This window comes from Diabrotica undecimpunctata, chromosome 5, assembly GCF_040954645.1.
Source record: "Diabrotica undecimpunctata isolate CICGRU chromosome 5, icDiaUnde3, whole genome shotgun sequence".
Taxonomy (NCBI): Eukaryota; Metazoa; Arthropoda; class Insecta; order Coleoptera; family Chrysomelidae; genus Diabrotica; species Diabrotica undecimpunctata.
This window is the reverse complement of record NC_092807.1, coordinates 162,158,468-162,180,817: the sequence shown is the minus strand read 5'-3', so window position 1 is coordinate 162,180,817 and position 22,350 is coordinate 162,158,468. Positions and strand designations below refer to the sequence as shown.

The window sequence follows — 22,350 nt, the reverse complement described above, 5'->3', positions numbered from 1 at the left end:
ACATGGACCAAAAAGCTACCTGCTTTCAATACTAGTGTAACTCGACATAAAAAAGAAGACACTCCTAACCACCTCCTTAGACAATTATTTCAATAAGCAATAAATTTTAAAACAGTACAATCAAGTTCTTTATACCGACGCATCTAAAGATAAAAAGAATACTGGCTGTGCTGTATGTACCAAAAACATAACCTTAGCTCTACACCGACTACCAACCACTTGTAGTATTCACATTGTAGAATTATATGGTATCATTAAAGCTCTTAAAAGGACTTCTCCTAATGCAAAATCTCTAGCTATATGCACCGATTCTCTTTCTTCAATTAAGTCCATTGTCAATATACTCGTTAAATCCTATAGTCCAAAAAATTAACACATCTGTCATCAAAACCACAGCAGAGGAACATCAATAACCATTCTTTGGACCTTTTCTCATGTAGGCATCAGTGGAAATGAGACTGCAGATATCGCAGCAAGAAAAGCAAGTTGTTCTGACCTACGCCTAGAAAAAAATCAACTTCATCATAGGTAGGAGTAGGAGGGACAAACTCATCATTCGAAGACTCCGAATAGGACACACTCGCTTCACTCACGGATACCTGATGACCTCCGAAAATCCACCTGCTTGTGAACATTGTGATTCTCACCGCCTTACAGTAGAACACTTACTTGTTGAGTGCAGTTATTGTAGACTATATAGACTAGCGCATAATATAAACGGTAACTTGAAACAGATACTTAGTTCGCCAAATGTGTACAGTGCACTAATTGACTTTTTAAAACATTGCAGATTATATTATCATATATAACAAATATTGTAACATTGTTCGTTCCAAAAAAAAAAAACAAAGTTTGTAACACTATATGTCTCATAACATCGTTATATATATACCAAAAGCATTGTTCTAGAATCATCTTGAATAGTCCCACCTCTAATTCGTTGTTTGACGAGTCGACCCCTCCCGCGCTCCATACATTTTTGTCGAAAGTTCTAGGCGCTTTCGAGATGCAACCGTTACATGGGCCACGCCGAATGCATGTTCGTAACAATATTTTTCCAAATCTAATGTAACTTACTGTATTTATCTTATATAATCTAAAAATGTAATACTCCAGACGTTTTTGTACCCGTGTCAATGGCCATAGATGTCGAGACACGTTAATTTCAATAAAAAAATTAGGAGAATACATTGATAATAAGTTGCCAGTCAAAAAGTGGCCGCAAATATTTGTAATTCAATTAATAGTAATTAATTTTTAAATAAAATACGCTGCTCATGACGTATATGCATGTTTTTTATATCAAATTAAAGCCATTTTTTTTTTCATAATAAAGATATTATGTTTGCCTAGGAAAAAAGGATAGAAAATTAGAGTTGCCAGCAGTTAAAAAGCCGGGGTATTTGACAAGCGATATGTGTATTATTATATATCTATGGAAGGATGCTTTAAAAACTCACAACTGCCACTTCAAACCAGTAGCGTGGCGCGCTAGCTGACTTTTACTTTATTTTGTGGCCATTTTTTTCTCAGGCAACCTTATATCGTTATATTAAGAAAAAAATTAGTTTTAATTTATTATAAAAATTAACATGCATATACGTCATGAGCAGTGTATTTTATTTAAAAAATAAATAGACGAAATAAAACGTGTGTTCAAAAATTAATTAATATTAATTGAAATAAAAATATTTGCAGCCACTTTTTAACTGGCAAACTGTTATTTACATATAATTAATATAAAAAATATTTAATTTCAGAAATATTGGAGTCACTATCACTTAATCGTTCATCTATATATTTACAGCTACATACTCGTAATTTTATAAAGTCTGTTTCTTTAAATTTTAAAATATACTTTTTGTTAGATTTAAAAATTTAATTGCCTCCTGTGAGGTTTGAACTCACGACCCCTGGTTTACGAGACCAGTGCTCTACCACTGAGCTAAAGAGGCGAGTGGCGGATTTAAATATTTGATATAATAACCTTTATCATTTAAATATTATTTTAACAGAATTTACTTTTTTATTTTATTTTATAAACTTCCGAATAAGTATAGCAATATTAGATATTCTTTAGATAGTGTAATCTTATATTTTTAATTTAATAATGTCTGTCAAATGCGAGTAGTATACAATATTATTTGTACAACCGTGAACAAATAGGTACATAAACAAAAAAATAATGCTTGAAGAGTTAACCCTGAACTGGTATGGTTAAAATAGAAAACGATTAAGGTATGGCGGGGTTAAAATAGGACCTTTGAATTTTTTGTGTAAATAAAACAAAAAATAAATGTACAAAAGCGAAAAAAGTAGTATATTACATACTAATAATAAAACTGTGAAAACCAACATAGGTATATATTACTATGGATGATTCAGGAACAAAATATACAGGGTCAATAACAAAACTAGGTTAATGTTGAAAATATTGAAACAAAATCGTGTCGAAAATGAAGAATTCTCATTTAGAAATGTTCATAAATCTTAAAAAAATCAAATCACGTTAATTTGCGAATGTAAACAAATCAACCAACAAGTTGTTGATCCTTACATCTATTACAAGTATTTGTTTTGATACAATGATTTTTACAAATATATTAATGACATTTGTTAGATACAAGTGATTGTTTGTTATCATTACATGGGCAAATATAACACATTGTACGTTTAGATGCTCTTTTAACGGGCTTATCTTGGTCTTGGTTATCTGTGAGATGTGGCAAACTCGACGAATAACTTCTCTCAATGCCCTTAATGACTTTGTGCCGTCTTAATTCAGATTCTGGATGGACACTGTTGTATAAAATACCCCATTTACACTAGCGATATCCATGATCCGAAACCAAATAGCCTGTGGCCATCTTCTAGTACGCCTTCCTACTTTATAATTAGCACAAGTTTGATCCAGTACATCCACTCCTACTTAAGTAATATTGTAAAAATGTATCATCAAAATGTAAAACTTCATTATGATGGAAACTGATCGATTGTTTTTGGTACGCAATGCAGCAAAGTTACGTCTATAGTAAAACCAAAGAGTGAAAGTGAAGGATAAATCTCGCGTTGATTATCACTCTTTGACTAGCTTTATCGAGGAAAACTAGTTATTCCCAGTCAGATTGCTGTTAGAATTCACTATTGGAGCAACCTAACGAAAGAACATTGAGATTGAGACTTGGCATGGATAACTTCTTGGAATTCGGTATTCTGTTTTCTTTTCCAGCATACACAAAAGCGTTCAATAAATAATGGGTGGAGGCATCACAAAGGCACATTATTTTGAGTCCATATTTTTTAAGCTTACTTTTTATAAACATTCTAAATTTGCACTTACTGTGGAAAGAAACCAACATTTCATCTACGGTTACATATTCTCCACATAAATAGTTAGTATAACAGTTAATTACGAAACAAGTTCTAGTACAACGACAGTACAAGTTAGTATAACACTTATTTACGAGTACAAGTCTGGAATATCTATACCAGTCATCCTGGTATAGATATTCCAGAAGTTCCATTCGCATCGTTCGGAAAAATTGAACCGTTCTAATCTACAGTAACATTCTATAGCCTAGTGAGAGATCAAAATAAATACAATTTTAAAGATGAATTGCCGAATGAAGAGTTTATTGAACTTTTTGACGTCAAAGATGTTTGAGCTTACCTTATATAATACTTTAGTGTTCTATAATTAAATGGAGAAACCTCAGAATAATGATTAATATACATGTATCATTTTTTATTTGTTATTAAATTGTTCTTTACATAATTTGTATAATTGTATAATCAAAAGAGGTATTAAAACATTATTGTGATTTTTTGACAATTAATTCAATATTGGTGAGTTCCGAAATAAATTTTACATTTATCTTATAGATAAGTAACCGCAACATAATTTGACGTGAAAAGACGGGTACATTTTGTTTTATAAATAAATGTCTATCCTTCACATAACGATCGATTTCATAAGACGACTTTACGCAAAAGTTCAGCAATTCACCAAAAGTGACTTATTTGTTATGAAAGTTGTACAATAGTAATAATATGTTATTCTGTTGTCGTCCTAGCCTTAAATAGGAGAAAGTTAGAAAATACTGATTGGAATGACAGTAGATGGCAATTGATTGGATCCCCCGTCGCATGGTGACGGGTAAAATCACTAGTCATAAATAAATACACTCGCGATCATAAAATCCGGGTCACCTTGAAAATTTCAAGTTTCTTGAATATTTTTGCCTCTGGTGCAGTAATAACCTTTTTTTTGGGCTGATTCGTCATCATTGTTTGTTTTGAAAGAAAAAAAAATCGATTTTTATTGTTTTTATTAAAAAAGCAGAAAAAAAACCAAATTGTTGATAAAACAGACATACGAAAAAAAAATGGAAAATACAGAACGTAGTAAAATATCAGTGAAATTTCAATGACTAATATCGTGTATTGCCTCCACTTGCTCTAATAACCTCTTGCAGACGACTGGGATACTCTTAATTTTTCTCCGGATCACATGTTGTGGTATGTTATTCCATTCTCTCACTAACATATCCTTAAGCTCCTGTGCGTTGTTAGGAGGAGATGTTAGGGGTTGAATACGTTTTTTCAAATCGTCCTAGAGATGTTCGATGGGATTCAGGTCCGGAGACCTAGCTGGCCCGGGTAGCCTCGTAATTCCAACCTAGTCCAAGTATTGCATACTGATCGTGGCAACGTGCGTTCTCGCGTTGTTCTGCATAAAAACGACGTCTTCTTCAAGCCCTGCCATGGTATGCATAACATGTTCTTCCAGAATCTCCGTAATGTCCCTTCGTGCAGTTAAGGCCCCATTTTCGATGAAGGGTAATTCTGTGCGGAAGTCGGAAGATACACCTCCCCAAGCCATGACCAAGCCCCTACCAAATGGCATTCTTGGAGAAATGCAAGCTTGTGAAAATCTTTCACCGGTTCTCCTCCAAACTCTTACACGTCCATCGGATCCAGTTAGGCAGAAACGGGATTCATCTGAGAATAACTCTTTGCTCCAATCGTTAATTCCCCAATGTGCGCATTGTCGAGCAAAAATTAGTCGTGCAACTCGATGCGCCAGGCGAAGTGGCGGTTCTGTATGCATTACCAGGGAAGATAGTCCAAAAGAACAAAGTCTTCTCCTGACTGTTGCAACGTTAACATTGCGATTTCGTACTTCCTGTAGACGATTTCGATGCACAATCGCAGTTGAGGTTCGGTTTCGTAAAGCCTGAAACACAAGAAAACGGTCATCTCGTGCCGTGGTCGTTCTTCTTCATCCAGAGCCAGGTCGTCTGGATAGCAAACCCGTCTCCTGAAAGCGTTGAAGCACTCGTTGAACCGTAGAAAGGCTTACGCCAACAGTTCTTGCGACTTGCCTTTGAGTGTGACCGTCTTTCACAAGCACAACAATTTGTGCCGTTTCAATATCAGTCAAGGGTATTTTTGGCAAAAAATAAATAATAATAAACACTAATAATGGCACTAATAAACACTAATGGTGGCAATAATAAACGTTTGTTCGTTGCGTTTGAACAGAAAGTCGAAGCACAATTGAGACATTTAAAACAAGCGGCAGTTACAGGTACCATTCATTTTGGGAAGTGTGCACTTTTCCGCGAAATAGGCACTATTGGAATTCTTTGTTGCAAAGAAAACCACTAAGCCGACAACAATTCTCAGAAACATGCATTAGTTTGTATTTGTTTTATTATTATTTACGATAAAGGTGAACGAAATATCGGTGATTTTCAAGGTGACCCGGATTTTATGATCGCGAGTGTATATATAATTATAGAGGATCGTACTTTCTTTAATTTTATACCAAACCTAATATGATTCAATATTTTTAGCACTACTAGAAAGGCCACATTTTAAAGGAAACGAAATAACATAACCTTCCACTTGAGATTAACCGTTTAGTACTATATATTGAATACAAAAAATATTCATTTCTTATATTTTGTTTCAGCCCAATCCTTTAACACAACTTCAACAACAAACGGAGATGTGGCACAATTACCAAGACGATTTGAGGCCAAGATCTTCCGGTATGTAAAACTGTAATCAAAGCCAAATAAAAGTACTCAAAGTTTAAATTTTAGTTAAAACGAGTGTTTTAATAGGTAACCCTTTCATGATGCAAGACATCCAATCACCGTATCATCACCACCAACCGTCTCCCCCGCTCAGCATACCCAGTCCGATGATGATGGACAAACACCGACAAACGCCCGTACACCACATACACAATATCAACCCCATATCGATGCCCATGACTCCTCCACACTCCAACTCTATAATGGCGATGACCCCACCGCACTCCAACGAGAACGTACCTCCTGATGAACCGGTGCATCTCAAGGAGAAGATAATGCCCCAAGATTTTCAACATCTCGATGTGAAACACACAGTGGAAGCTCCGCAGCCGTTGATGGAGAATAACGTCCAGCATCAAAATGAGTACGGAAATTCCGTTTTTGGGGCTAGCGTCGGAGTTAATCAACAGCAGAGTCATCATCAGCAGTTTGAGAAGATGGAAGATACTAAAATGAAAAGGGTAAGTTATTCACTACAACTACGGAATCAGAAACAGATCATATAATTGTATTCAATACAATTGCAAATAAAAGTGAAAAACTATGCCAAAGCCCGCCATATAGCTTTATACTGTTTATTTGGGGTCATAGTATATTTTAAATTATCTAAGTAAAATGTCCATAATAATAAACTATTTATGTTTCGGCAGTCAAATACGCCATCAATCAATATCGCTCGCCCTCCGTACTCCGTAGCACCAAAGAAACCGTCTTCGAAGCCTCTACCTGATTTCAACGAGGCTTTCGGCTCTACGGAACGAGGCCGTTTCCAGAGTCCACCTGATCCTCGACTTGGACCCAACAAAGGTTATTTGGATCTCTTTTGCGAGGACGGACCTCAACTTAAATTTGAAGATTTTCAAATGTAAATTCAATTACTGGTTGTCTGTACGTTTGAGTAAATAATAATGATATGAAACAATCCAGCTTAGCAAAGATATCAAAATTATGATATTTATGGTATTTTTTATATCTGTTATTTTCTGGTGAGTCATTCATTGTAATTCTTGTCTTTTAATTGAATAATCAGGATAAACAACTTATTTTTTTGCCTTGCAGTCCATATTTCATCAGTATCGGTTTTTATATTACTTTCCTTATCTATTACAGACCACGTTTAAGATTTAAGTTCTCTTGTAAGGAGTTTGATCTGAAATAAATCCCTCGGTTCATTTCGACAGCCATGTTCCTCTATCTCTCTAAATATTTGAGAGATGTAATCAGCTTTGTCTTGCGTCAATGATTTCTTTGGATAACGCTCTGTATTCATCGTTTGTTTCATATCTAGTTTTATGTTCTTTTCTGCGTTGAATCACAGTCCACGTATTATCGGATATCTACGGCTTACGGCCCGTAGAAACCGCTGCCTTACAGTCTTTTGCACCCTCGATTACCTTATCTTTGAGGTAGATCCAAGTGCTCTCAGGGTCACTACCTACTTGGTCTAAAGAAAGAGCTTCTAGATTTTGTTGGAATTCATTGATTTTTAATGGATTTAGATACATAACTTTTCTTAGGGGTCTTCTTTTGGAGACTTTAAAACGAAGTTGAACGTTCAATATCAGGAGCTGATGATGGCTTCTACAGCCTGCGCCAGGATGTATTTTATAGTTGATGACCGCCGACTTTCATCTTGATCTTATTAGGATGTAGTCTATTTGATTTCTTGTTCGTCCATCTGAGCTGTGCCATGTGTATAATCTTCGTGGATGATATTGACAGAGCGTGTTTGTAATTGTAAGATGTCCACTAGACGGTCGCCATTCTCATTTTTCTATCCCAGTCCATGTTTGCCCAGCACTCCTTCAATATTTTCATTAGATGACCCTACTTTGGCGTTAAAGTCTCCTAAAATTATGATTAGTTCACGATTCGGAATAATGCTAACAGTTTCTTCTAGACGACCGTAGAACCTGTTGACGTCTTCTTCTTGTGCAGCTGTTGTAGGAGCGTATATCTGGACAAGGTGTAGGGTAGGGTAGGGATACATTGGTGGATATTCTCATTTTAATGGATATTATCCTGTTATTAACAGTATTATATCCAATTACGCAGTCGTTTAGTTTAGAGGGGACAATTATTGCGACTCCATTTGTACTTGTGTTATCTGGGCCTGAAAAATAGGCGACTTTGCCAGCAGTTGTTTTAAAATGGCCTAAAAACTCTCCAATGAGTGTTTGAGAGTTTCAGTACCGAAAGATTGTAGTCATCCATTTCTTTTTCAATTATTTGTAACTTTCCAGGGTTTTGAATCAGTCCCTGGACGTCCGTGGAACCAACTCGCTGAGATTTTCGTAAATCTAGTGCAAATTTACATTCAGTCTCAGAATTTCTGCCAGGTGCCTGGTCCCTCACACCTTGGCAACCGGTAGCATATTTCATACCATCCAACCCGGAACCGAGATGGAGCCGAGCATGAGTCGAGTCGCTATACATCCCATCTTCACTTACTGAAATTGTCATCGTTATGGGAAGAAATTCTCATGGGAAAATAGTGCAATGGTTTCTCATTGCCTTCTGCACCTGTATATGTGCCGTTTCTGTCTCCATCATTCTCGCCGCATGATCAGTTTTGGAACAGCTAGCTGCCACTGTCTAACCTATCGCCATGTCTGGCTACCCTCACTGAATCGTGCCCGCCAGTTGTTATATTTCTTGTCGCGGTTGTTCAATAGTTTGGTCCATTTTCTGCATGAATAAGTTTACCACATACTTAGCCTTGTACTTCTTGATTAGGTTCGTAGTTAAGATGATTAGTCCTGAAACGACCTAAGTGCTGAATTATCTTCGTAGAAATTTTTCGTAGCTGCGTAGATCAGCTTGCAGCTTGCTCCTGGTCTTTAGTAAACCTTCCCACTTCGTATTTTTGTTAATGAGTCTTCTTATTTTATTTTAGTGCTTCAAATCGTCTGTAAAAAGATCTTTTTATTGTAAAAGCCATCATTGTGTGTCCGGTTGTTAGAAGGATTACAACTGTGTTACTTGTATCTCTTCTAACTAACACACAATATTTGTGGAGATTTCTAAAATCTACCTGCCTTAATTGTTTCAATTATTATTATTGCCAAACGTACGAACAATCGACACATCTGCAGAATCTCAAAAATCGTTTGATTTATTTATTTTGATTTTTCCTTGGAAGCTTACACGCCCAAGGAAACTTTTGACTTATGTTTATCATTCGTTATTCTTTTTGTATAGATAGATACATATATAAGCTTCCCGAATGTGATAAAAGGGGGCTATTCGTGTATATTTATCATAAGTAAGCGAATATGAAATCAAAAGAAATTGTATCCTTAAAATAGTTTTTATTATAAGTAATTAAAAACAAAAACGGTTAAGTATTTGTTTTCGAACTGACGTTTATCTGTGATATTGACTTTTTTATCCCTAGAAGCATACAAAAATTACACTGAAATAACTTTCTAAGTTGGTATTTGCCCATTTTGAAAGCACTGTTTTACTGAACAGTACTTTTGAATCACAGATAAACGTTTGTTAACAAATTCCATTAATTTTGTTTACAAATATTATTTTTCTAGAGTAATATTATCAAATTGTGCCTTTAAAAGGACTGTTTTATCTCTACGTTGAATTTTTTTTTGCGTTTTCGGTTTTTTCACATATTATTTTGGGACCAATGATTCCTCTAGTTTATGTTAATGTTTACGAGTAATATATGCTCACTAGTATTCCGAGAGAAACAACTAGAAGGCGAAGAGATGACAAGGAAAACGGTAGAGGGGGAAAAATAAAGATCGATCAAGTGTGACTATTGTTGGATTTTTACAACATTAAAGAAACTCCGCTGGTGAGAACGCTAGGAATAATTTAGGCAACTTTCCACAATAAAACCTTTATTTCACAAACACAACTTACACTAAACTGATTGGATTTCCAAAGGAAAGAGCCACTTATATTTTTATATAACTTATATATTTTTTTTAATATCTAAGTACAATTTTTTATTGGACTGACAAGAAGCCATCCTTTCTGTCCGACATTTTAAAACGAACCTTTTGTTTTTTAACAACGCGCATGTGTTGGAACTTAAAGTCAAACATAGAACACCTTGTGTCACATAAAACATAAAATATGTAAAAGTATATTGTGTTGAGAATTAATTTCGCCAACAACTACAATTAAATATACTATAGAAAGTAAAATAATGCAAAACCTATAGTATGATAAGGTTTTATGCAAGATACTTATGTCAAACACTGACAGAAATAAAGTTTCCTATAATTTTTAAAGTCTACAGCCAATGCAATACCAAGGAGGTAATATCACATCATAAAATTTAACTGATAGTACTACAAATATGTTTTTACTCCAGTTTAACACCAGTGAGATATATGGATGTGTCCTATAGTTTTATTAATATTGTTTACAAATAAAAATGTGTATTTGAACAATAAAATCGTCCAATCTGTCCTCTTCGTCTCTTCGCCTTTAGTAAATATTTTAGAAAAATATTTAGTAACTAGCTACATGTGACGTAGACTAATATATTCAACATTTAACCAACTAGTAAAATTTGTATAAAGCTACTTAATGTTTATTGTACGGACACTCGATTTTAAAACCTGTAAACTCTACTTTCTTTTAGCGAAATGGTGTTTTTACGAAAACATAAAAGAATATTTATCGATATGTACAAAATTTATGTCTAAAATTGCACGAAACAATTGACAAATGACACGTGAAAACGACAAGTAACACATGACAATTGACAAATACTAAAAAAATAATGACAAAAGACACTTGGCAAATGATAATAGAGTAATAACATAGTAAAATTTTGTTACAAGAGGGGTTTTTATCATAATTGCGCCAGAGTCTGTAGATATATCACATAAATCATCTATTTAAGATCAGTAAATATTCTTTTTATTCATTTGGAGCATGCTATTGTAGTAAAAGAGGTATTGTGATAACTAGCAAAATTTTATATTTAGTAAAAATATTATATAGACTAATAGAAGAAAATTCTAGGAACTTTTCCACAGTTTTGAGATCGAGTGCAGATCAAGCATAACTTTATTCTAACCTTTAAGTACTTAGATTAAATATTGGTATAATATTTATCAAAAAAAAACACACTATATCAAAAATTTAAAGCATACTCCGATTGTAAATATTTTCTTTGATTTGGTTCTAAGAGAAAAAGATGTTTCGTTTCGTCATACCAACAAAAATTTTGCGGAGTTTAAAAATACATTTGAAAAACTGTAGGTATGAGTCCCGTTTCAAATTGTTTTATGTTCTGTTTTCTACATTTTTAAATGCAACAAATTATATTATAAAAATATTGTCTATTTATTTATTTATTTACATATTTTTCAACTGTTTTGTAATCATTTTATCTCGTGGCGTGGTAACTTTACATAGAGAATACCTAGATAGCGCGCTGCAATCTAAACCAGTTCACCAAGAAATCCTTGCATCTCTTTCTAATGACCGAGATTTATCGACCACGTGACCTTCCCATTACCAAACAATCTTCAATGTGAAGATGACGTGATCGAGAAACCTAACCCAACCTAACTTTTTTTGATTTTCTAAAAAAACCGTACCAAGCTAACCCATCCTTAGGTATAGCTGGCGTGTGTTGGATTCAGGATAGAGGAGTACATCCGAGCCCATTTCCCCTTAGAAATAGTTAGAAGGAAGTCCTGCAAACGGATGCCTTCCTGTTATCCTGCCTACCAACTAAAACCATCCTCTCCTACTTGTGCGCTGTTAACTGTCGCACGTACCGTACTCCGAAATTGGGATGGTTGCTGTAAGGCTGAAGACACTTTCTGAGCACTCACTTTTCTTATCTAGATATCTCTGTCGTTGGTCCGGCCGGTGTTTCTCTTCTTCTTTTTTCTCTTTAATAACTGCTCGGATGTAATTGTGTACACTATTTCATCCCTCCTTACTTCTCCTTACAGTCACATGGTTCATTCATATTTCTCTATACATTCTGTTTCTCTCCACTGTCCATTTATTATACTCCAGCATTGTGTGAGTATCAGTATCGGAGTATTCACATTATAGGCATTAATCTGTATCTGTCTTTCTGAACCTATGGAGATACGACCTACAACACCTCTCTCCTGTGAGCACTTACATCAGGAAATAATCCAGTCGCCTGTGACCACAAGTTCACCCAGTCCCTTAGGCTCGGGATCCGCATCTTACTCCACTGGGCAACATCTTCCGTGTTGTTGATATACAATGCCTCGATAACACTCAAAATTGCGTCAATTGTGATCTTTCCTTTGCAGAATCCGAATTATCTTGGGGATAAGCCTCCTGATCTCTCAATCGGGTCATCGAACCGTACTCGCAGTATCCTCTCGTACAACTTTCCGATGCATGTGAGGAGGCGTATGGGGCGATATTTCTCCCCAGTTTTGGAAAGGTAATGTACCTAGTATATTAAGTTATTATTCCTGGAATGGTTTTTATGAATGAATGGAATCATTGGATATGTTTTTGGACCCACTTTTGGAGGCTCCAAAATTGTTTGCCACCTGCGATTGGAGTAGTCATGTAAAATATTGAATGTTTCACGTTCTCTGTCAAGTCTGAAGAGTAAGTCTAAATAGAATGAGACGTTTATTGGTTTATCATCTTTAAAAAGGTTTGCAAAATAACTTCCGCAAAAGCTTTTGTTTTTCCATATCGGTCTAGTTCTGGTATCAATATTTCTATTTCTATTTCGTTGTATTTCAAATTTGATTTTCATTAGATGATATTTTTTTAATTATCCAAAAGTTTGATGACTACATGGTTTTGGAGAAACTGGGACTTTTAAGGCTAATTCTTGTGATACTATTGGGGCTATATACCATGCCAAGAACACTGAATATGGACAGCACTCTCTCTCAAAGTACTTTCTAGTTATCCACAGTTAATGGTATTGTCGTTAACTATTATTCATATCAAATATGTATTAATTCAATGTTTTTTTTTATGATAATACCAGAAATATTGCAGTTAAATCAAACAATAAGTTATTTATGAACCTAAAGAATAATCAAAATTAGAGTCTGAACATATTTTATTTTATTTTTTTCTTGAACGGGACTCGTAAATTATAAAGTAAGGTTGTGCCTTAGTAGATATTTCAAAATTTATCACCAGAATACGCGTAAACCTAATATAAGAGCTTCCCTCACTAATTCAACGGAAGTTTTGTACATAAAAAAAATTAAAGAAGATACCAAATGCTTCCCATTCAAAATACTGTATAGCGATATATTCTAAATCTTCCTTTAGTCTTCATTAAATGAGGCAGAATATTTTTTAATGCGGTTTGTCGGTCAAAAAGTAACTTTACTAATTAATAGAATAATTTTTTATAAACGGCGGAATTTTCTTAGACAATTTCTTATACCATGGAGTATATTTCGACCATACTATTCATGTATTTTTCTCCTTCCATCTTCAAAATAACCAGAACAACGTCTAGAACTATATAAATTTGTCCAGGTGCTAGATCCGAAACCACTTGGATTTAACTTTCTTTTTAACATTCGTTAATTGGAATGCTCAACTTTACCATACAATAAATTTTTGATCAATAGAAGAAGAGGTCGACCAAAGTTGAGATGGAAAAATGGTGTGTATGACAATGTCAGAAAGATTTATGTTGCCAACTGGCACCAAGCTGCAAGGCGCTGTACCGAATGGAGCTCAACTTACGTTGTACCACCAATGATAGTGATAAAAATCAAAAGTATTGCTTTACTTGAATGAAATTCTTAGAGTAGTCTACATTATTAAAACGTAACTTAAAGGAATTATTCTTAAACGTATTATAAATCAAAAATGATCGACCTCGTTAAGAAATATTCGGTCTCTAATATTATATTAAACATTTGGGTATGAAATATTATAACATTTTTCAAATTAGACCAATTGTTTTATTGGAATCTCAATTTGAAGACACAGTTATGTAAATCGAGAATTATTTTTTACTAGAGATTTCCGTGACATAACCGAAATATTAAATCCGCAAAATAAGTCATCACGACATCGAAACAAATATCTTAAAAAGGATTTTTAAAGACTTGAATACCAAGTTGTAGGTCTGTTGAACTTGTCCAAAAATGTGGTTGTAGAATTTAACAAAAGTTAACAGTATTATATTGATAAATGATATTTCTCATTATTCTGGTTGTGGTACATTTTTATGTTAGGTTGAAGCCGTAAATATATTAATAGTATATTTCACGAATTTGCGTGACTCCTACCACTCACCAGAATACTAAATCTCTTCTTGCTGAGAGGTGGATTCCTCCCGCAACAATGATAGCAGACATAATACTGCTAATCCAATTTGCAACCACCTTCCTGCTGAACATGCTCCTGGCAGAAAGGATATGATTAGCAGATATACCTCTGATCTAACCAACTCTATGTTCGGGCACTCAGTGGACCGAAAACACATCTGGCCCTGATGGCATTCACAGTAAATCCTCAAAAAACTCCCAGAGAGTATTATCCGGCTGCTTACAAACATAATCAATGCATGCCTCTTGTTGAACTACTTTCCTACTTCTTGACCCAAACCCCCCAAACAGCACTGAATCGTACAGATCTATTTCACTACTCAGCACCCCAGGTAAAGTCTACGAGAGGTTCCTAAAGGAGAAACTCGTAGAATTTCTAGACGCACAACCTCTCATCCCCAAAATGCACAAAATGCATGGATTGAAGCAGCAACCTTCATATCAGAAGTCTTCAATGTAACTAATAGATGCACCATAGACGTCCAGAATACTTCGATCAAGTTTGGTATACAGGCCTGATCGAAAAGCTCTACCTTACTGGACTGACTATCCCATTCGTAAAAATAATCGATTCTTATCTCTTCAATCGGACAATTCGTGTCCAAGTCGCTAACACTGTATCAACACCATTCACTCCACAAGCTGAAGTCCCCCAAGGCTCAATTCTGGCATCAATATTATACACAGCTTACAACAGTGACACCCCCACCTGTTGACTAGATCAGAGTCAATATTATTATTTACTTACGATACCGCGTTTTTGCAGAAACATACAATGGGACGCTAAGACATGCGCCTGTGTTCGACAGAGCACATGAAAAGTTGAACACAATTGTCAGGTGGTGCAACAAATGGACAGTCATACTCAATCCCTCTAAAACTCAATTAATTTTATTCAAATCTCCTCACAGGGGCACACTCGATGCTGGAAAGAACCAGATAGCTCTTCTAGGAGAAAATCTTGATTACAGAAACTCAGTGTTATACTTGGGAGTTCATTTTAGCAGGACTCTCAACTGGGACACTGACATCAAAGACACCCTAGACAGGGTAAGAAAAAGAGCTAGACTCCTGGGCGCGCTGTCTGGAAAACTCGAAAATATCTGCACACCTAAAAGACTTTCAACAGGCCTATCATCGAATACAAGGCGTGTGTTTACGCGTTACTAAATCCTAGCTAAACCAACGACATTGTGGCAACAGAAAGGAAAATCCTCAAAAAATGCATGAGGAAACGTGCAAATTATTTGTCAGCACTAATTCACCAAAAATTCAGCGAATATAAGGTCAATAAAGGGCAGATTCCGATCTCTAAGCAAAAAATACGTCTTCCGCGGAATAGCTGGCTCTTAACAACAGAGCTAAGCAAACTCTAAGGTCTCCCTGCCACTGTCGAGGGCACATACTCACCAGGCTCAGTAACAAAAGGTCCATTTCTTCCAACCAAGCTTCTACACTTTGCTGGGAAGGAACTTCATGATGAGTACTACGACATCATCGAAACAACTCATCTCAAATATCGCAGATAAACTAATTGGTACCTTCTGCTCATGGCTTGGTTGGCTAGCCTAAATTCTCCTCATAGCGCTCCTTTTCCACATCACCACTATCTAAGCCGCCCATCTATAGCCGCATACCACCCTAAAAAACACTAATGGGAACTAACGTTACTCGCCTCCTCAAAAGCTTCCGCAAAAAAGGGAGCAGTCCCTCCTTGGAGAAGCGCAAACTTAAACAAGGTTCTAACGTTCAGATTCGATTCGTGGATCATTGGCTGTCGAGTGTCTGGCGATAATCCAAAACACAAATTCGTGAAATATACTTTACTTTATCTGCTATTATACTACAAGATCTAATGTGTGTATAATCAACCATGATCAAATTCTTCTAGTTGTCCTAGACTGCGTTTTCTTTGAATGGCTAATTGATTTGGAATATTTTTTACAGATTTTTATTTTTGTTTCTTCATTTAATCACTCATCTTCAGTGCAAGTTCCATATTATATTTATTAGGTATTATTATTAGTTTTATCGAGACTGTTCCAGTTTTTTTTATCGTTTCTTTACGTTTTCATATGTTTCATATTATTTGAGACTAAATTTAATCTAAATATTGATTGTTTCCTTGATGGATTCGATGACTCATTTTGCGTTTTAAAATTATACATCATTTTTATTGTGATCGTGAGGTAGCATACTTTTAGATATTTAGGAAACCAATGAAACACCAGATGATTATATTGTACAAATATATTTAAAAAGTTGAATATTCCCTATATATATTATATTGTATGTTGTACTAGGATTATAATTAGTCACAAAGCGAGATCCTACTAACATTTTGACAAAAGCAACGTATACCTATTTTGGTTTTGAAGAATATAAAAAAAAATTGTTAGAGTAAAGAAAAAACTTTGTTGTATTTTTCTTTAAAAAACTTGTTCAATACGAAAGATTATGTATAATTCTTCTGCATGTAACTAGTAAATATTAAATATACGTCTATACATCTTTATCCTATCTTCTTAAGTTTCGAGATCCTAAAATTCTTTAATTTTTCCTTTATACATTTTATATTATTTGCCACTGCTTTCAATCCTTATACATCCAATTTTCAAATACCTGGAAATTGTCATGTCACTTGTCGCAAATGTGACGTTTAGTACACTTATTTTTATGTATTTCCTCGTGCTCGGTCTTTGCTCTCTTTGAATACTATTTAATACCATTTTTGTTACTTTATACTATAACTATACCTCCTGCTATAATGAATTATTGCATGGTCTTCATTTATTTCTATTATTACCTTTGTAAAGATATTGTCATAGATATAATATATTCTCTAAACAAAATATATGTTGCTTTCGTCAACTAACATATATCATAAAATTACAGTTTGTACTATAAAGGTCACATATTCAAGTCGACACTACTCGAACGAAAGGCGTAATCCCAGACCAATTTTACTGTAGTAAAACAATAAATTTTAACTAGAATAAATAAAACAACATATTTTTTGCAATTTTCTACAGCTTGATATATTTATCTATATTGTTTATGTTTATATAAAATCACTTATTTTGGTGACTTAGACTACAACTGTTGAAAATGTCTTCCAGGATACATTTAAGATATATAATTTTATTCAGTTATGTATCAAAATATAAAAAAGAAAACATTGGTTGTAATTATTAGGATATAAATGTGGAAAATTGTTGAATTGCTATTGGTAAACAAATATCAACAACTCAGATAATAAAATTATGTGTCTATCGATCAGTAATGTCGACCTTTTCATTATTTTAATGTGTTAAATCCATATCAAAGTGATATCCTTCAATTTGAAACTATACCTATTAATTTAGCTGCAAACTACTATCTTATTGTGTTTTATTTTACCTTTTTTCCAACCCGAAATCCCAAAATCAATTTTAGACGAATAAAAACAAGAATGCGCTTCATATAAAAGAAGAAAATCATAAGAAAAATAAAAAGGTAATCCAAATTGTGCAATTATCTTGTTAAAATCAGCAAAAATAAAAAATTTATCGTATTGAATCGATAAAAAAAATCAAGTAAAATTACTTCTATGTAGATAAAATGTAGTATACATAATAGGATATGCGGACGATTAGTAGCAACAGATAAAAGGGCATTAAAGAAAACCTTCCAGTACATAGAAAAGGAAACCAATCTGAGAGGACTAGAAATAAATGAAAATCAAACAAAATACATGAACGTAAGCAAGAAAAAGAAAACATAAATGACAGAACTGATAACAGCAGGTCATGAAGTTGGAAATTAATAATTCTGGTTTTGACAGTCTAAATGTTGCGAAGGCGTAACCCGAATTTTTAATATTCCATTTAATTGATTTATCTATAGCAGCTACAAAACAATTTTAACCTGGAATACCTCCCATTTGAAATATAAGTCGACCTGTTTCAAGATTTTTTCCTAATAGATCGTTTTACAACGGATTAAGTTTAATATTTCGAAAATCATTAACTTAGAAAAAATTTCAGTGTTCCAGTCTGTAGATAAAGCAGGTCATGAAATTGGAAGTCACGTTACCAAAAGATGGTCTTTGCACGTTACGCCTTCACCAAAATTTAGACTCAAAACCAGAATTCATCTCCAGGCTGGAACACTGAAATTATTCCTATGTGAATGTGAATACTATTGTACATAAAATAAACCGCTATTGTACATAAAATAAAGTAAAAAATCACTTATTTGGAAACCGATCGCTTTAGGAAAAAATCCTGAAACAGGTCGATTTTTTATTATACAGGTCGAGAGTTATACCACAGAATAAATAACAATCAGAATGCCCACTCTCAGATGCCGCCTTTGAAGTTTGTCAGCACGCGATCGCCATATTTCAAACAGAAACATAGACTCGAATTGAGAAATTTGTGACCAGCTACGACAGAACTGTAATTTAAATTTTTAGAAATTAATAATTTGGTACATTTGAAATAATTTAATCTATTCTTCAACTAAAAGTACGAATAAAATAGTGCATATTATGTCCTATAGTTGCCGTAAATAAATTAAACCGGGTTAATTTTTTTTTATGCACACCAGATAAAATGTCACTGAATAGCTTGTTCTGTTTAAAACATGGCTGATTCCGTCTGCGTGAACGAGATGTGCGTACTTATTTTGTCAAGCAGAGTGGGCATTCTGATTGTTTATTATTCTGTGGTTATACCGGTTAGACTTCATGGTCTACTTTATCTCCAGGCTAAAACACTGAAACTTTTCCTAAAATGAACATTGTCGAAATAATAAATTTAATCAGTTGTAAAAAGCTCGGCTTTCGATATACTGAATTTATGATACCATAACCGTACGAATAAGAATATATATATATATATATATATATATATATATATATATATATATATATATATATATATATATATATATATATATATATATATATATATATATATATATATACTGCTATTGTGCATAAAATAAAGTAAAAAACGTGAAAAAAAAGTGCTTTATTTTTACTTTATTTTCCAGTAATAGTTCCAATAGTAATTCTAATAGACCTAATCCTAATAATAATTCCAGATACTTTATATCCAGTGTCAATTCAGTTCATGCCATTGAATTATTATTATTGTTATTTATAATAATAAGAACTTTCCTTTATAGATACATTCCTGCGTTTGCCAAAAAGATATCCCCTGCAAGTACAACTTGTATTTGCCTCTTTCCTGCACCAACTTCTGTGCATCTCCCGATTTATACAACAACACTTTAGAGTATCAACGAGAATACATTCAAAAATATTTTTGTGGACTTCCCGAATTCGAAGTTTACAACTTAAGCGCCGAAGACGGTCACTGGTTCCCCTACGCTTCGAGAAGTATTCAATGCGAGGTGAATACGTTCTTAGGAGATTGCGCCCAACCGAGTTTTTTGAAGACGGATGTCGGTTTTATTCCGATTACATTTGACATAAATATTTAATAAAGTTTGTCTTTCTTTGTTCCAATATATAAATAATTGAGGAAATTGTATTGTCTATTTCTTACAATGGAACTACTTTTTATTTCACCCTCGTATGTTAGCATTGGTTTAATGCAAAATGTTTTTTTTTTGTTAATACGAAGGAATCAACAGAACTACTTTTTACTTTACCCCTGTATATTGTTATTGATTGATCCCCAAAAAACCAAATGAATCAAATAGAGATACATTGAAGAATTGAATTTGTTTAGCTTTTTCATGTTCCTTCATTCACTCAGCAGTGCTATAAATATTTTTGTTGTTTAATAAGTATTTTTTTAGAAAAATAGTTCAAAATGACTTTTTGCGCGTTTTTTTTGTAGTCTATATGTAAGTTTAAATAAATTTAGTATCCAATGCTTGTCTTTGCTTACAATTTTATCCTTCCAGAATTTTTGCTTTGTTATGTTTGCAAAATATTATAGAAATGTATTCATAATGTATTGTAGTTGAAATTATGACGGTATCTGTTCAATAATTCTTGAAACAAGTCTTTTATTTTGCTTTATAGCAAAACTTGTATGTATTGTAAATTAACCTTATATATCGGTACTCAATGCGGCATACTTGTGGTGCTTCCAGGATTTTGTCAAATTCTACCGTGTCAAAGGCTTTATGGAAATCTACAAAAGCCAGAACGAGTGGTCGATTGTATTCGATAGTCTTTTCTATTACCGTTTTAGTGCTCTGTAGGTGATCATTTGTTCCAAATCCGGTACGAAATCCCGCTTGCTCTATTGGCTGATAGAAATCAAGTTTTTTCTCAAGACGATTCGTTAGTATTCTTGTAAGGAGTTTGTATAGGTCACTAAGGACTTACAGGTCTCTAGTTTTCTAATTCATGGGGATCTCCTTTTTTGTACAATAGAATTAACTCAGCACTGTACCATTTGTCGGGTATATTACTGTCCAAAAGACACATGTTAAAAATGATTTTTTATTTTCTTAATTAGGCAAGTGCCTCCGATTTTGATTGCATCAGTAACTACACAATCTTCGCCTGGAGATTTGTTATTCTTAGCTTTTCTTGGGGATAGTTTAATTTCGTCTATTGTGATTTTAGAGTTTAGAAAATAGGTTTTTCCTTGTTAATATATCTGGTACTTGATCTTCTCTGCTATTTGCTTTGTATTGGCTTGTGTACAGCAATTTGTAGAAGTCTTCAACTATTTTAAGGGTTTCCTTTCTGTTGGTTGTAAAATGACCATTTCTATCTTTAATCTAAGTTATTAGATTATTATGCCAAGTATTATGCCTCAAACTATTATGTCAAGTTTTTATTTCTGGCAACTCTTCCCTCGGTAAAAGATGAATTTTTGAATGGACTATGGACTCATTTACGTAAAAGGAATGGGATTATGGGATACAGTGGAAAATAAAATTTACCGAAACAATAAATGAATATATTTCTCAACTGTTACATTTCTTATTTAAGAAATATACAAGTGAACTTATGAATGTCAAAAATAATTTATAATTTTTAAAAATTTGATATTTTTTCAAATAAAAAATATTAAAACAATAACAGGGTTCTAAAACTAAAATATGCTTTATGCAAAGAGAAGTCAATAACAAATGAACGAGAACAAAAATGTTTACTATAGTTTTAAAGACTCATTGTCTGAAATAGTATATAAAGGATTAGAAAATTGAAATGTCTTGATAAACTTTTGCTACGAAGACCTACCAATGTTATTGTGATATCTAGAACTATATACACTATTTATTAACCTCCCACCACGACAAGCTCGTCTTATTTTTGCTCTTTCTTCCTACACTGAGAAATCAGATTGATAATGGATCGATAATATTCAAATCACTCTTGGAAGAATGTGAACTATTTCATTCTTAGTTTTTTCAAAATGTTATCGCGTTCTTTCATTTGGTACAAGTCTATATTTTATATTCTTGGTAATTTGTGATTTATCATATTCTAACCTAACATAACCTAAAAGAATGGTTTTTGAATAAACATATTTGATACCTTGTATTTTCTAGACGTCCAAATCCTTTTTATACTATTTGTTGAAATTTTGCCCTATTTAAACGGAATATTTTTCCAAGCAACATGCCCTACCGATTTTCTTGTTCTTTTTCATCCGCCACTGACTTCAGTGCAAATGATTTAATAAAAATTTATTATAAAATCTATTTTACATAAGTAATATACACGTTTATACAAAAATTAGAAAATATTCTAAACCCGAACTCTACTTAAATATCTAATAGTTTTAGAATAACAATTTATATTCTATCCTTTTTGGTGAATCGTGTAGAAAATAGAACAAATATAAAGTATAGTGGATAATATTCAGTCCATCTTTAGAAAAATATTACCAAATATCGCAGTTATAGATACAATGATTATTTGAGAAGCCGTTGAAATCGAAAAACGCCCAGAGATCTTAACAATAGAAATCAAACAG

General features: G+C 33.6%; 1 protein-coding gene and 1 non-coding gene across 5 annotated transcripts in view; one reads left to right on the top strand and one right to left on the bottom strand.

Annotated features, from left to right (window-relative positions):
- Positions 1 to 19,937, top strand: part of LOC140442063 (uncharacterized) — a 142,545-nt gene extending 122,608 nt beyond the window's left edge. Inside the window, exons 4-6 of one of the 4 annotated variants that reach the window (XM_072533128.1) lie at positions 5,978 to 6,056; positions 6,132 to 6,565; positions 19,568 to 19,937. In XM_072533128.1, the coding sequence (XP_072389229.1) occupies positions 5,978 to 6,056; positions 6,132 to 6,565; positions 19,568 to 19,885 (831 nt within the window). In that variant the 3' untranslated portion in view covers positions 19,886 to 19,937. Of the gene's footprint in view, positions 1 to 5,977; positions 6,057 to 6,131; positions 6,566 to 6,754; positions 17,760 to 19,567 lie in introns of those variants that run through there. The other 3 variants (XM_072533127.1, XM_072533131.1, XM_072533130.1) reach the window with 3 other exon arrangements.
- TRNAT-CGU (transfer RNA threonine (anticodon CGU)) lies at positions 1,884 to 1,955 on the bottom strand. Its single transcript has one exon. It is a non-coding gene; the product is annotated as a tRNA-Thr (tRNA).
- Positions 19,938 to 22,350: the final 2,413 nt, after the last annotated feature.